At 55.4% G+C, this 15369-nt stretch overlaps 1 protein-coding gene across 5 annotated transcripts in view; it reads right to left on the reverse strand.

The window, feature by feature from the left end:
- Positions 1–15369, reverse strand: part of RNF220 (ring finger protein 220) — a 232656-nt gene that overhangs the window by 123692 nt on the left and 93595 nt on the right. For 3 of the 5 annotated variants that reach the window (XM_074832190.1, XM_074832193.1, XM_074832189.1), the window contains exon 3: positions 14661–14735. The exons of the other annotated variants lie outside the window; for them this stretch is intronic. In XM_074832190.1, coding sequence (XP_074688291.1) covers positions 14661–14735 — 75 coding nt within the window. The remainder of the gene's footprint in view (positions 1–14660; positions 14736–15369) is intronic. 5 annotated transcript variants of the gene reach the window in all.

Raw genomic sequence — 15369 nt, forward strand, 5'->3', positions numbered from 1 at the left:
TGACACTAATCTTTTCTTAACACAAGCACATCCCTCAGCCTAGCTTGTGTCTCTGTCTACTTGTTCCTTCTGGAGATGCAGGAAAGCCACTGAGGCGCACGTTTATTCCCCTGCACCTCAGAACCAGCACAGGAGCCCACAATGTTAAAAGCACATAACCCTTCAGGTAGTACCACTGTCCTGGCTGTGCTCTTTCTTCTCTGTTTTGGACCAAGAAACAAACACATGGTGCAGAAAGGGGCCTGCAAGGAGGGATGATGGAGTGAAATGACTTTGCCAGAGCTGGGCTGACCCTGCAGCTGCAGGAGAAACCTTTGGTGGGCACAGCCCAGAGCAGAGCGCGAGGGACTGAGCTCCCAGGCATCCCCAGATGTGGCTGAGAAATAACTCTAGAAAAAGTGGTGTCCAGATCCCTTTGCCTCTTCTGGCAAGGCCTGTTAACCCTGGCTGGGGACAAACCTCCAGCCAACTGCATTTGTGGTTCTGGGGATCTGGGCTCCTCCAGCCCTCAAATGTGAACCTTTCCAGGGGACAGATAGAGCTCTAATGACCTGCTAGCTCATTACCAGTAGTGGGAGTCCTGCCCTAACAAAAGGCACCGCAGTGTTTTCAGAGTTTACATTCCACCAACGTGATTTTAGCGCAGTGATGCCATAACAGCTCAGCTGGGAATCCCAAAACAGGGGCATGATCCCAGCCACAGGGATGGGGCTGGGCACCCCATCTCCAAAGGGATCTCCAGTCTTTCTCTCTCCCTTTCCTCCTTTCTCTCATTCTTTCAGTCTCTGATTTGCTCTGTTGAAATCCTGCTTTTGAAAGGGAGACAGGGAGGGGGCTGGAGACCTGCTCTGCGGTAGTGGGGACGTGGTCGCTTGTCTTGCGGAGGTGGGGGTTATAACTATGCACACATCTGAAATGTAATTGCTGTCAGCTCTCTCCATTCTTGCAGCACGAGGCCTTTAATCTCTCCCACCAGACCCATCGGCCCTGATATTGCAGCTCCAGAAAGGCTGGTTTTATGTACTTTAACCCTGCGACCTTTACAAATCCCATCATTCCAATCAATACGTCTCATTAGCGTTAGGTAAATGTATGGGATGGATGGGGAGCTGTGGTGGGAGGAGCCCGCAGAGGGTGGGGTGGAAAGTGCTCCTGCCTGCCCGCTCTTGGGGGGCAGCACAGCCCCACCACGCTCCCTGAGCTGCTGATGGCACCCTTCCCCCCCAGTCATCCTTGCACCCAAATATCCTTCCCCCCAGATGCACACCTTGGTCCAGCCAGAGAAGGGGGCCAGCTAATACAGAGCATGAAACAAAGTCCCTGAGAAGCCAACCGCGGGAGTCAAGAGCCCAAGCTGTTAACTGGACCAAGCTGTTGGAGTCATTTTTTTCCTCTCTCCTTGGGAAGCAGACATATGTTTTACAGCTTTCCCCTATGTCGACTAAATGAAAACATACGGGGCCTGTGGCAGGTGATGGGTGATGGGAAAACAATGTGGGGTGTGCATGGGGCTGCCTGCCATCCCTGCCTGTCGGGCAGGGGAGCTGCCAAGGAAGGCAGTTACTGTGGATAGCAGGACAAAGCCAAGGACTGGGGTGAAGGAAGAAAATCTCTAGCACTTCCCATGAAAATGAACGGCTTAATCCATGGAGAAGTGTGAGTTTACCCCAGGTGAGGACCTCACCAGCACAAGAGTGCTGGCCATGCCAGGTGGGACCAACCCACGGGTTCATGGGTCATTGGTCAACCAAGGATGCTTCAAAAAAAGGATGGGGCCAATCCTGCCCTTGGAAAGTCTGGAGGCAGGATAGTGTTGCAATCCAGTTTTCACTGGGGAGGAGGCTCCCTTCCCCCTGGATCAGTGCCTCAGCCAGCAGAGCTGTAAATACTATTACTACCCATAAAACTACCCAGCTCTCCTCTGAATCCTGCTCAAACGCTTGACTCGGGCGACCCACCAGCAGCAGCAGATCCCACAGGAGTGGGCGTCTTGGGGGCTGCTATTGCTGCAGCACGCCTGGGGTGGGGGCAGTCTGCCCTGCCCTGCGTGCCTCCTTGCTCCCCGTGCTGCCACCAAGGTGTGGGGTGGCTTCCCGGGGGACCACAGGACGAGTGGCCTCCAGACCTCTGTACTGCTGGCTCACCCATGCCATGTGCCTCACAGCTCTGCACGGTCCCAGATCTGTGTCCCAGAGCTTGAATTGAACTATCCCATGCTTAAGCAAATTTATCCTTGGCAAATCCAGCTCCTCAAAAGGAAAGAAGATGAGTTTAAGGTCTTCTCATCCCAGGGAGACAGGCTGGGGTACAGGGGGAGGTGAGGGTGCCTTCCTCACTCTCCCCAGGCAGGGCAAGCTTTTTAAGTGGCATCTGGAGCCAGGTTTGGTTTCTGAGCTCTGCTATCCCCATCTGCAGAGCCAGCACGTTACTGCAACAGCACTCAGCCCTGCCAGCTTTGGGTTCACCCGAGCGGTAAAAGCGGCCTGATGAATACAGAGCACAAAATATATTCATATGCATACATCTATTTCTTCAAGAGCCTACAAAAGCAAGTGCTTAAAAACCAGGGGCAAGCCCTGCTTTTTCACATTAGTGAGGTTTAATGAAGGTGTTTCCATGAGGTTTAAACTTAGAGCTGGGCCAAATACACGTCTTGCCGAAGTGTGGGATAGCCAAGTTTGTCTCTGTGCCGGAGGGGGTACGTGGAGCTGGGTATGAGACATTCCCATGTATGCAGGGTGGTTTGGAGACCCGGTTTGTGTGCTCTCCCCTTCCCAGCGCTGACGCCCGCTCTCCCTGTCTGCCTACTGCTCTGTTTGTCAAGGCTCTTCAGCAAGACCTCGGACTTGTTGACAAGCACTAAACTCCACGGCAGCATGAAAACCATTTAAGCACTAAGCCCCCCTCAGCTTTAGCGAGATGACTGTACAGTGTGGGATCTTAGCGCAGCCCCTAGCAGGAGGCAGAGAGAAGGAGAAATGAATAAATCCTCTGGCAGGGCCAATTTCACTTGACCTGACACTGCTCCTCCTGCAATTAAACAGGTGAGTCCCAAGGTGCCTTTCCGGAGCAGTGGGCTGCTCAGCACCGCGCCAGCACCCTGCCCACCAAGCTGGGAGCAGCCATGAAGCCTGTGTCTGATCCATGGTAGGAAAAACTGGTCTGTGATAAGAAAAAACAGTCCATAGCTTCAGAGTTGTGCTCTCCAGCAGAACAACTGTTGGGCCTGATAAAGCCTCCGCTGTGTAAGTCCCCAGCTCTGTAGTGCACCAGGGTACCTTGCCCTGGCTAGGAGCCCCTGACAGCAGGGCACCCATGCACAGGGCACTCATGGGGTCTTTTGAGTGTGGGGGTTTTTGCTACAAACACTGTGAAGCCAGCAGCAAAACCTCCCAGGCTGCCACAAACCCTCAGCAAGCCTTTTGGAGCAGCGCTGCTCTCCTCAGCACCACGGTCCCTGCCTGGCCAGCCTCACCTGGCAGCAGGACATCCCGCACTGCCATGGCAAAGGAGAATGGGGCAAGAGGATGGATAACGAACACATCTCCCAGTTGCACGATTATTGGAGGAGGACAGTGCACTGGCCTTGCAGCAGGACCCTGTTTAACCTTCTCGGGCTTGTCTGCTGGTGGAAAGCTTACCAGGAGAGATATTGTAGATAAACAGAGAGATTGGTGGGTCCAGAGATGCAGGAGACTGCAGCAGCCTTAGATTTTATCTGCATCTCTGCATGGTCAGACGACCTTGGAATCCCAATCAACAGTTGTTAATAAAACATATGGGAGAAGCATGAGGGGTTAAAGGCAGAGCATGCCGCAGTGCTCTGGGGGAGCCTCAATGCTGAGTGAGGGCACTCAGTGCTGCCACTGGCTAGTCTAATACTGCCCAGAGCACGTAAGCTTACCAGCTCCCATTTCCTTACCCATTGGAAAAGCTGCTTTTGGACAGTAATGGAAACAGAGGGAATTCCCAAAGTCCTGGAAACCATCCCACATCCCTGTCTGCTCCATTGGCTCCTGTGTGCCTGTCTTGTTCCTGTGCTGCACCTTCTTGAAGGGCTGGGGCTGAGCCTGGCACAGGGGGTGGTGGGAAGAGGCTGAAGGTAGCTGCAGAGGTGGGAGCAGGATGCTTCCCAGTTCCTCCTTTCACTCCTGTCTCTCTTGGCAATGTTCAGCCCTCTGGGCCACTCTTCTGTGTGTGCCCCTCACCCCCACACATGGCCTGGATCTCCAGGACCTATTCCTTCACTGCATTTCACCCGTGCTACTGGGAGCTCCTCTTCCTTGTAAGGAGCTGCGGAAAGAGATGAAGCAGCTCCAAGGCTGGGAAGGGGAAGGAGAGCTGATTCTGATCATCACTGGAGAGTGTGAGCAGGTGCTCAAAGCACTGGGACCTCATCCCAGAGCCACTGCTGCCTCCCTGCTGCACCCTGTCTCCTCCTCAGCTCTGGTGGTGTAGAAATCTGGCCCTTACTCAGCCCAGCATTTCAGTCCCAGCCATTACAATGACAAGGGTGATAAGAGATTCTTATCACAGTGCTCAGCATCGATTTGAAGCTGAGCCCCTTCCCCACACTCCTCCTCCTCCTCCTTGCGGCTGCTTGGAGCAGCGGTTGGCACTGCAGAGGGGCTCAGTAGCAAGACTTGTTGGAGAGCAAAGATGACAGTTTAGGGCTCAGATCCCTCCAGAGATATGTCCTTCTAGCCTAGGAGCTTCAGGTGTATCCTTCTGCTGCAGACAGATCATGGGATGGGAGCCAGGATGCCTGGGCTCCTTCCTGCCACACGTCTGCTGGGAGACCCGCTCTGTGTCCCCAGGCTGCAGGAGGGGCAATGCAGCTCTGCATCCCTGGAGGGCACTGTGAGCCACCATCCAGGGGGGGCCTGGGCAAAGGGCTATGGCCTCCCAGCTGAGACAGGAGCTTCTTCTCCTACTTGTGCTTGGGGGAAGAAAGGAGAAGGTCCTGCTGACCCCACAAGAGAGGCAGGGAGGAGTCTGCAGTCCTGGATCCCAAGCTCGCTGCACCCTTGTTTTGCTCCAGCTGTCCAAAGAGCTGTGGCTTTCTACAGCTCAGCATGTCCTGTCTTCACTCCAACCTTCCCCACCAATCCTGCCCACCCGTGCTTGATGGGGACAGATTCTGCCCTGCCACACATGCATGATGGGGACAGTGCTTGGGGAGGAGACACTTCCCACCGGCAGAGCCAGGGGCTCCCAGGCTGGAGTGGGTGTCTGTGAGCCCATTTCACAACACAACAGCCAGCATCCCCCTGGTGCCCCTGCAAGCTGCTGTCCCCTCTCCTGCCGGGAGGCTGTCTGGGTGTCTCTCATGGGGAAGCAGAGACTGCACACAAGTTTCAGTGAGGTTAGGGCTGATTTAGCACAGCTGCCTGGTCTCTCAATCTCTTCCTGCAGACATCACCTCCACCATTTACAAAAACTCAGTTTCTCCCACCAGCCTCAAAACACGGCCAGGTCCCTGCTTGGACCAGTCCTCAGAGACCCTCACCAGCCCAGGCTTCCACCTTTCAGTTTGCCCCTTCTCAGCTCCGGGGTGGGTGGTGGGATGTTGTGTGCTTGGGAGGGAAGGCAAGAGGACCTGGCAGCACAACTGCCTGCACCGAGGCTGCCCTGGGCAGTTGGCACTGCACTTCCCCAGTTCTCAGGGGTACATTGGCTCAAATGCATGCACCCACTCTTTGCAGCACACCTGCAAAGGCAGAGCAGGACTTCAGCCACTGGTGAGGAAACTGAGGCACAGGTGGGTTGTGGCTGCACAGCAGAGCTGCTGAGAGGATCGAGACATCCCGGTTTGGAGCTGCCTGAGGAGCCTTGGCCCCTTTAGAAACCTTGAAGCCCCAGCAGCTCTGGCTGTGCAGATATTGCAAGTCCTCCCTTTCCTCTCAGAACTGTCTCTGGGAAGAGCAGAAGCACAAGGCAGTGGCAGGGGAAGCATCTGAACAATCAGGGCTTGTGCGGAGATGAAGAAAGGCCCTTCTTGTCGGCGGGTGCAATTGGGGTGAGCCCGGGGGCATCGCAGGATGACACCCCAGGTACCCCAGCTGTGCGGACACTCCAGCCCAACAGAGAGGGGGCTGTTGTGGTCCCAGCCCCGGCACAGGGTGTCACCGCCTGCCTTGGTTAGTGGGGATGTTCTTTCTTTGTGCCTGCTGGTTTCTGCTCTGCTGACCCGCTTTGCTCCCTCCACCGGCGCCATCCATCAGCTCTGGCAGCCCCGTCAATTCCAGGGCTCAGCGATGCCATTCCCCAGGGGAAAAAGCACTTTTTTTTTTTTTTTTAAGAGAAAGGAGAAGTATTTTCCCTCCTGGCAAGATGCTAGGCTCCCTTCCTCCACTCCTCAGAGACATCTAATGCTCAACTCAGCCCAGGGACAGGAGCACAGCATGTGCCTGGGCTTTTCATTGTGCCCAGCCCCAGTCTCCCTGCTGGCTGCCAGTGGCCAGAAGGGCTTCTGCACCTGCAGTGTCCCCGGGCAGATGTGCGGTGTCCCCAGGGCAGATGTGCAGTGTCCCTAGGGCAGATGTGCAGTGTCCTTAGGGCAGATGTGCTCCAGCTCCCGGCCTGCCCCTGGGCCCTTGTTATTGCAGGTACCAGGCAGGCGGTGGCAGCCTGACCCGCAGCCCACAGATCCGGCAGGGAGGTCTGGAGGGTGGGCAGCCATGCCAAGCTGGCAGGAGCTGGGGGAAATCAGCCTGGCAACGGCCAAACCCGCCTGGCCCTTTGCACGACACCTTATCGGGCTGGCTGCAGCAGCAGCAGCAGCTCGGGGAAGGTGTTATTGCATATGTCCCATGTCCTGCTCACCAGCCTGGCAGGCGGCGGTGGGGATGAGGCAGGGATGCCAGGGCAGCTGCCAGCTGAGTCAGGCTTGGGAGGATGACATGCTGCAGGGATGAGGATGGGGCAGAGTGTGTTCACACCTCCGTCCCCAAAAGCCCTTCTCCAGGAGATGGTGGGTTTGAAGCACATGCTGGTGGGGTGGAACCTCCATCAATGCCCCATACCTGGGTGCTTGCCATGAGGCTGCAGCACTGGAGACTACCTTTTCATGAGTGGTAGGAAAAAGCAGGATCCTGTGAGCAGCCTTCATCCCTGCCTCCCTGGGCCAGGGTCAGCCCTGCAGCACTGGACATTGTCCCAGCTCTCCCCAGCCCCAAGTCACTGTTCCGAGGTCCAGATGTGGGCCAGGGACCTGACCAGTATCAGGACTTTCTGCCTCTGACCTGGCAATCCCACCTTGGCAGCAGAAACATCCGCCTCAACTCTTCAATCAATACTCAGCTCTTAACAGTCCTGACAATTCGCAAGAAAACAGGGGCATTAAATGTTAATTATATCTATTTGGATTCAAAAAATTTTATTACTTGAGTTAATTATAGCTGGAGTCATAAAAAGGTGCAGAGCAAGAGGCACTGCTGCTCTGTGGGGTGAGTGGGGCTGAGCACCCCCCGCCATCCCGAGCCATCGGCTGGGCGAGGATGGAGGGATGTACCCACCATGAGCGCGGCCGCCTGCCCAGCACACGGCCAGACCCTGCCCCTCGGGAAGGGGCTGCCAGGGGAAGGGGCTGCGTGGGCACCATGCTGGCAGGGGGTGCAGAGCTGGCGGTGGGGTCTCGGGGCGCACGGCAGGTACTCGCTTAGCTGTTGCGCTGGCGGGACCTGGCCTGCCCCAGTCTGTGGGCTTCTAATTTACTGCTTTCCTTTTACCGTAAAACTGAAAGGGGAAGGTGCACCCTTTAATCACTGCCTCCGGGGCCCCGCCTGAAACCACACAGAGACCAAGCGAAGGCTAGGAGTTAATGCTCCTTCCGACACCTTTTTATGATTCATGGGCCTGACCTTGAGCCATAAACCGCTCAACCTCCCCGCCACACTGGCAGTATTTACAGCCTGCAGGGGCCACTGCACGCAGCCACTGATGCAGATCCGCAGCCGGGGCCGCGCACGCCGGCACAGGTACACAGCCGGGGATGCAACAGGTACACGGCCGGGGATGCACACGCTGGGATGGCCACGCGGTCGAAGATGCCCACGTGGGTGGGCAGCCGTGGATGGATCCTAATGAAGCACACGGAGATGGAGATGCACATAGTGCACTAATGAATCCATGTTTATGCACACCCATGCATGCACACAGAGGTGTGCCCAGGTAAATGCACTAAGACAACCTTACCGGGGAGCACCTGCAGATGCACATAACGAGCACATTTGCACGCAGGGAGGTGTGCACCCACACGCCCACTGACTGGGCTTTGGCCCCCAAACACTGGACCATGGCTGGGGGCTTTCCGCTTGTCACAGCAGGGCAGAGGGACAAGCGCTGTGGCCGTGGGCATGGCCCCACGGGGATGGGGCCAGGCTGAGCTGGCACACCCCAGCCCCCCCCCAGCATCCTGCAGCACAGGTCCCGCTCCCCAACAGGAGCAAAGGCCTCGGCGGCACTGCGGAGGCAGGTCCTGGCATCAGGGTCTGTCCCGCTGCATCCCACCGGCCAGGCAGCCCCAAGGCTTGCTCTACAGGTGAGACGTATGAAAGCCTACACGGGCCCAAATTGGAGCAGGGTGAGGTCTACTGGTTAAAGCAAAGCATGGCCCTCTAAGTAGGCTCAGACCAGCCAGTTCCTTGCTTTATGCCTCAGTTTCCCCACCGCTGCAGCAGGAAAAATAATCCTGACCCATCATGTTTGCACAGAGTCGGGAGGCCGAGCTTGTTAATGTTTGCGAAGTGGGTTTGGCTCCTGTGATAGAGCAGGCCAGAAATGTGAAGGTCATTATTATTAGTAGGATTAAAACAATTTAACCCAGAGTGAGGGGGTACAGGTGAACATAGCAGCCATGCTGCACTCAGCAACAAATCACACACATGTGCAGCCTCAAAATTGTGATGAACGTTACAATTATGGCTCATTTTAGAAACACTGAGCAGAACTAGGGGGTTGCCAGAGTGCCCTCTAACACTTCTACCCAAAAAATACCCTCCCTGAAGGAGATGGGACTGAGGTAGGCTGTTCCCGGAGACATCCAGAGCCTGTACGAACTGTCAGTGCCCCTCAACACATGCACAAACCTCCCGGCACGGGCCCACGTGCATCACTTGCCAGCACAGAGGTCCTCACACACAGCCCTCCTGGTCCTTGGCAGGAGCAGCACCTTCTCCTCTGCCCCCATCGGGACCATGGCATCAGGCAAATTAGCTGGAACAAATATCTTCCTCTTTTTTTTTTTAAGTTCCCAGGTTGTCAAATTTTTTTCTTTCCTCCTTACAAAACAAGAGAGGGAAAAAACATCCTTATCTCAGAAAGCAGAGTTCAGGAAAAAGCTATGGGTCTTTTGGACTCAGTGAGTCCCCATTGGTAGCCTCGCTTGTCACAGAGAATTTATCAGCCAAACACAGTGCTGGTATAATGCGCCATATAACTAGTGCATAAACAAACTTCAGCATGATAAATGCCCTGCTTTGAAGCCATAAAGTTATTAGCTAGTGGCTGTTAGCTACTGCTTAGCATGGGACACACTCCTTCTGTTAACCCCTGGATGCCCCATCCGCACTCAGAAGCCCAGGGAGATCTCCGGAGGGCACCTCCATGCAGTGGGAAAGCATGGAGGGATCTGACGGGCAGGGAAGCTTCAGCTGGCACTGACTGGTGCATCTTGTCCCCACTGCAAGGACTGTGGGAGGGAAATGCTTGATGGGAATGGGGGTCTGAAGGCTGGCACCCCCTCACTGTCCTATTTGAGATCTTCAGCAGCTCCCCTCCTTCCCTCTGCCCCCCAAGAGGCAAACGGAGAGGGAAGCAGGGCCAGGGTGGTTATGTATGTACACACAGCTCAGACCTTCCTGGGCTGTACCCATTTCAGAGATGGGCTCAGATGGGGCTGGAGGAGGGCAGTTGCCTCTCCAGCACCCAGGCCACCTCTTTTAGATGAAGTGCTGCTGAGGACTCTGAAGCAAAAGCCCTAAATTTTTCTGGCAGCACCCAGGCAGTGAGCTCCAGTGAGGTGTTCAGAGTTCCCTCTGCTGCCTGCAGTGCACGGCTGCCTGCAGCTCCTGATGAGCACAGCCTCGCTAGAGGCTAGGAGATGCTGAAGTACAGCTGTGTCTGAGGGCCAGCACTGCTGGCCACGAGCCGCTCAGCTGGAGATGGCTAACCAGCAGCAGCAGAGCCAGCAGCCAGCAGTGCCAGGGCTGCTGCCAGCACCGGGCCTGGGGAGCACCCTCCACTGTGCAGGGCCAGGTTGTGACACTCATCAAGGTCCTCTGGTCCCCCAGGCCACCTTCTGCCTCCATTCCACGCTCAGATACTAGACTGAGGCAGGGAGCTGGGCGTGCTGGGGATGGCAGCAGGTCTCTCGTCACTCGGCCCAAGGCACGGATGGAGTTACACAGCAGCATGGCAACTTCTTGGCCACACACCCTGGAGCCCCAGAGCCACAGTGGCCAGGGCCCAGTGGCTGCAGATGCTGGTGGCCAGGGGCTAACTCCCATCCCTCTCTCAGTAAAACAAACCACCCCTGTAAGGAGGCAGGAGATGTCTCAGCAGGGCCAGCTGGGGGGCAGCGTGACTCAGAGCTGCCTCAGCGCCTGTTCCTCATTAGAAGCCCAGTGTTGAAGAAACTCATAATTAGAGCCCTGAGTATTAATTAATCTCCATGACCCTCCTCTCATTCTCCTTCCCCTGCTCCCACAGCTCAGGAGGTCAGCCTGGATTAACACATGTAAGTAGAGGATGGCAAGCTCACTGAGCGGGTTGGCAGACCCTGGGACATGTCCCCGTGTTCTGAGCAGACAAAGGTGCCCTGTCCCTTCCTGCCAGCATGGTGTCCCTTCCCTGCCTCCTTTCTCTCATGGGCTTGGCTGGTGATATGTCTCACTTACTTGGGCACAGTCAGCACCTTGGGGACAGCACTTAAATGAACTGAAACATCCCAGAATGAACAGAGCTGCTTTTATGCTAACTCTGCCTGCACAATCCCTTGCAGAGTGGCTGAGGGAGACCCCTGCATCCCAGGGGCCGGGTTGAGTCCCTCTGAGACAGCCTATCCTTAGAGACCTCCCAACATGATGGAGTGCAGAGCAGCCAGCCCAGCCCAAAACCACTACCAAAATGTCTTTGAGCATCCCATCTCTGCTCATCCAGACCTTGCTTGGGTCTTTAAGAAGCTCAGCACTAAGAATGCAGCCCTGGGGCATGGAGAGGATATGGAGATCTTTTGTGCAGCATGGTCCCTCCATCCCAGGGCTGTCCATGCAGACTCTGCTGCTTGGGGCATGGACATGGCTCCTGGCAAGGCCATGCTCCCTGGCAAGACACTGCCCAGGCACAACCCAAAGACCAGTGTGCTACAAAGAGCTGCCACGGAGCAAGAAAACAAGATATGAAATAAATTCAAACTTTTCTGATTCCCTGGTAACCACCAACTGCTTCCCTCATCTGATTTTTTTCCCCTTTTCTGCTGCAGCAATAAAAAAGGGAAAATCAACATCCAAATGATCTTGTTTATGGCGACTAAATAAGCTGCATGTGCTTAATCCGTTAGAGTTTAATGAATTTACGACTTGCTTTGGAATTTGACAAGGGCTGTAAAAGAGTAATTAACATTTATCAGTGTGTTTTTTACACACACCCCGCTCTCCTCCCGTCTCCTTTCCCTCCTCCTGCTGCCTGTCGCAAAGCAGCACTGGGTATCGGGGGGAATATAAAAGTGATCAATTAATTCTTAATAATCTCAGGGAAAGATTGTAGAGTCACAGTATGAACTCAGGGAGTGTCAATAAACGTGCCAAAGGTTGGTCACCCCCTTCCTGGCACTGCTGCAGAGGAATGTGGGCGGCCAGGGAGGGGACAGGGCTGCAGGGGCGGTGCTTTGGTGGACCAGCCCTGCACCCCTTTCCTTCTCTGTCACAATCTAGAGTCTCCAGAGCAGCTTTCTGTCACCATCACAGTGGCCTCTGGGACAGGAGGAGAGAGAGCAGGGGGCTGGTGGCAAGTGGGGTCCCCATCTAATGCAGCAGTGACAGATATTTGGAAACACAACCCCAATCGCTACCTGTGCCAGCTGATAGCTCTGTCCTGATAGACCTGAACCTGTTGAGAGTGACCCCAAATCCTCACCACCATGACTGTGGGGCAGCCAAACATCTGCTTAGATGAAGAGTGCAGCCAGCCGCGCTGGCACCTGCGCTGCCCCTGCTGTCACCCCATTGTCACTCGGCACAGGCAGCTGCCACTGTTTCATCTCTATTAGACACGAGGGGATATCAGTGCTGACCCCCGAGAAGAATGAGGGGTGCTCACACCTCACTTGTGCCTGGCCCTCCCAGCCACTCAGCTGCCATGGACCAGGGCTGCAAGCAGGGCTGCAATTTGGGGACTGCAAGGGGACAAGCCCAGACTCCCCTGCCACCTGTCCTGGGTCAGGCTGAGTGTGACCTAAGGGTCCCAGGAGATTTCTGTGATGGGAGCCCAGCGCGCCCTCCCCTGGGCCACCTCCCTCAGCAGCCCTGGGGAGCAAAGCCAGAAGCCACAGGCATCACAGTCCCGGTAGGTAGGACATGTCCCCTGCTGCTGTGACCACAGCAGGCATGTGTGTGACCAGGGTGCAGGGAAGCCTGGGCATCCATGGGGGAAGAGAGGGGTCAGTGCTTCTGGGGGTCAGCAGGCTCCGTGGAGGAGACAGAGAAGCATCTGCGCTCAGCTGTGGGGCAGAGGGTCCTGGAGACCCACAAACAAAAGCTCAGGATGATAAATCCTCAGAGGTTTTGAGACTGTCCGGGGATCTGCTCTGGACAGAAACAAATTCTCCCTGTCGAACATAATGGCCCAGAAATATGCAATGAGGCAGGGATGGAGAGGGCTGGACCCAGGGGGTCTGGAAAATCTCCGCCCAGACCCACATCGAACACCAGTGGGGGTGGGAGATGGAGGCAGCAATACCCTCAGCAGGCTGAGACCCCCATGATGGGCATGGACCCACCAGCTGGATGGGGCAGATTTGGGATTTCTTGCCAGGCAGGGGTTATTCAAGCCAGCCCAAAGCAGGATGAGTGCAGGACAGGCAGGGAAGAGAAGGGGAAGTATGAATTTGTCTTCATTTTACCTAAACTATGGTTTGAGGTCAGCTGGCCTGCATGGGCTGCAGGGTCGGGCAGGGAGCAGAGCCCGGTGGGGAGCGGGGCTGAGACCTCATGCAGGTCAAGGAGGTGAGGGAGGGGGGCTGCAGCGGAGGCACTCCGCGTGACCAAATTATCGGAGAGAACCAGTTGCCAGCAGCCTCCAAGTGAGGGTCTCTAACCTTGGGCATCCTGCACAAGCACATCTTGGAAGGAGAAATGGAGGCACAGGGAGGGGTTTCAGGCCACCAGGACTGGTCCCAGCACACCAAGATCTGCTCTGCTCACTGGGCAGCAGGTCTGGGTCTCCATTGCATGAGTACCACAGCAACATTCATAGCCAAGGCTCCCAAAATCACTCAGGGACCGCTCACCAATGTCAGCTGCCCTGCCTCATGCTCAGAGCGCGGTGCAGTGCTCTGCATTGCCGTCCACGCTCTACCACAGACCCCCCGCATGACCTCCGGATCCCTCCTCTGCTGCGGAGGAGAGGATGCTGTGGGGTGGTTAGGGGGCAAAGAGGGGGCTGTGCTCACCCCTGCCTGTGCTGGCTCAGCCGCTCCCGTGTCAGCCTGTCTAAACAGCACCTCCTCCCGCAGAGACCTCATGCTGGGGGTCGGCAGCTCAGTGTCTCTGGGATTTGTCACGGTATTGCCAGAGTTATCAAAAAGCAGCTTGGACCAGGCATCCCAAAAGGTTGGGTCAACCAGACCCAACATCATCCAGCTGCCAGGAAAGCAGCCTCTGGGACTGAGGATATGGATGGGACTCAGGTGGCATTGGACTGGTCCTTCCTGGCCACCAACACCCTGCCTCACACCAGGCACATGGCTTCCCCGCTGTGCAAGGCTGAACCTCCCCACCTCACCCCAACATGAGAGGCAGAGCTCGTTAGTGATGGAGCACGGCTGCAATGGGGTGATGCTTGGCCAACGCTTGCTGCTTTGCAACAGCACTAATGGATCGGAGACAGCCCAGCCATGCCCCCACCTCGCTCTGCTCGGGTGCTGCTGACGGTCGTAACAAAGAGCATTTATCCAGCTGCATTGCCAGTTTCTCCCTCTTTCCATTTCCCTTTTCTGTTGCTCAGGTGTGACAATTTTAATACCCATAAATAATAAGGTGGATGGTAACCATAACAGTATGTGCAGCCCTGTGTCGGCTTCTCGCCGTCTGCAGGAGACCTTGGGTCACACTTCAGATGGCAGAAGGGTTAGAAGGAGTTAACAGGAGACTCCCAGGTCCCCTAAGCATCTTGCCCCAGGTCTTAAGCCCATAAGCAGTGGCGCTAAAGATGATTTTAAGCCATGATTATAAGAAATCTATTGATCTTTTGGACTCTATAATGACTGATTAACCATTTTAATAAAACACCTATTAATCATGCATTAACCCCTCTCAGCTATTTGTACATTGAATACCAAATTGACAAGGGCATTGGGATTTCTAGGAGGTTTTTTGGAGGGGAAGGGAGGGGAGGTTTCTTTAGATAACAACAACAACAAGAAGAAAATAATGCAAACTTACAGAGGGGGAGAGTTAAAATCATACGATGAGTGGCAGTTGCAGACGCCTGGGGCCCTCTTTGGTTGTCGCTTCTATCTGGCAATCAATTGACAAGAAATTGAGATTATGAAACATTGTGCCTGTGATCAAAGGAGACAGGCATCCTTCCCCCATCCGAGGCCAGATCTCCACTCCCCCATGGGAACCAGCGTGGGCGAACATCAGAGATTTGGCCTTTGTCAGGTACTGGACAATGCCGACACAAATTTTAGTGTGAACATTTCCACCAGCCCCATGGGTCTTTATGGCAAACTCTGAGCAAGGATGCAACATCCTAAAGGAGGATCCTACTGGAGCATCTAGATGCCCCTGATTTTTTTTTGTAGAGATTTGCCTCTGAGAGCAAGTATCTGGAGAGTCAGAGGGAAAAGAAGGGGAAATGAGGAAAGCAAACACCCCACCACCTCAGGAGAGCCTGAGTGGGCACAGGCTGCTCACCCCCTCTCCCTGCCCACCCTTGAAACCCACAGCATTGGCATGGGATGGTCTGGCTTGCGACTCGACTGGCACAGCCCCGGGCCTCTTGCATAAGCACTGGGGAGGGTGCAGGCGCCGCTTCCTCCTGCCCCAGCCGTTGCAGCCTCAGAAACCACCAAGTCCCCGGTGCGTTAGGAACTGCCTGGAGGCCGGAGCTTCCTGCAGGTGCCCCATGCTCATGAATCACACCTTG

Source organism: Strix aluco, chromosome 8 (genome assembly GCF_031877795.1).
Source record: "Strix aluco isolate bStrAlu1 chromosome 8, bStrAlu1.hap1, whole genome shotgun sequence".
In the NCBI taxonomy this organism is placed as follows: domain Eukaryota; kingdom Metazoa; phylum Chordata; class Aves; order Strigiformes; family Strigidae; genus Strix; species Strix aluco.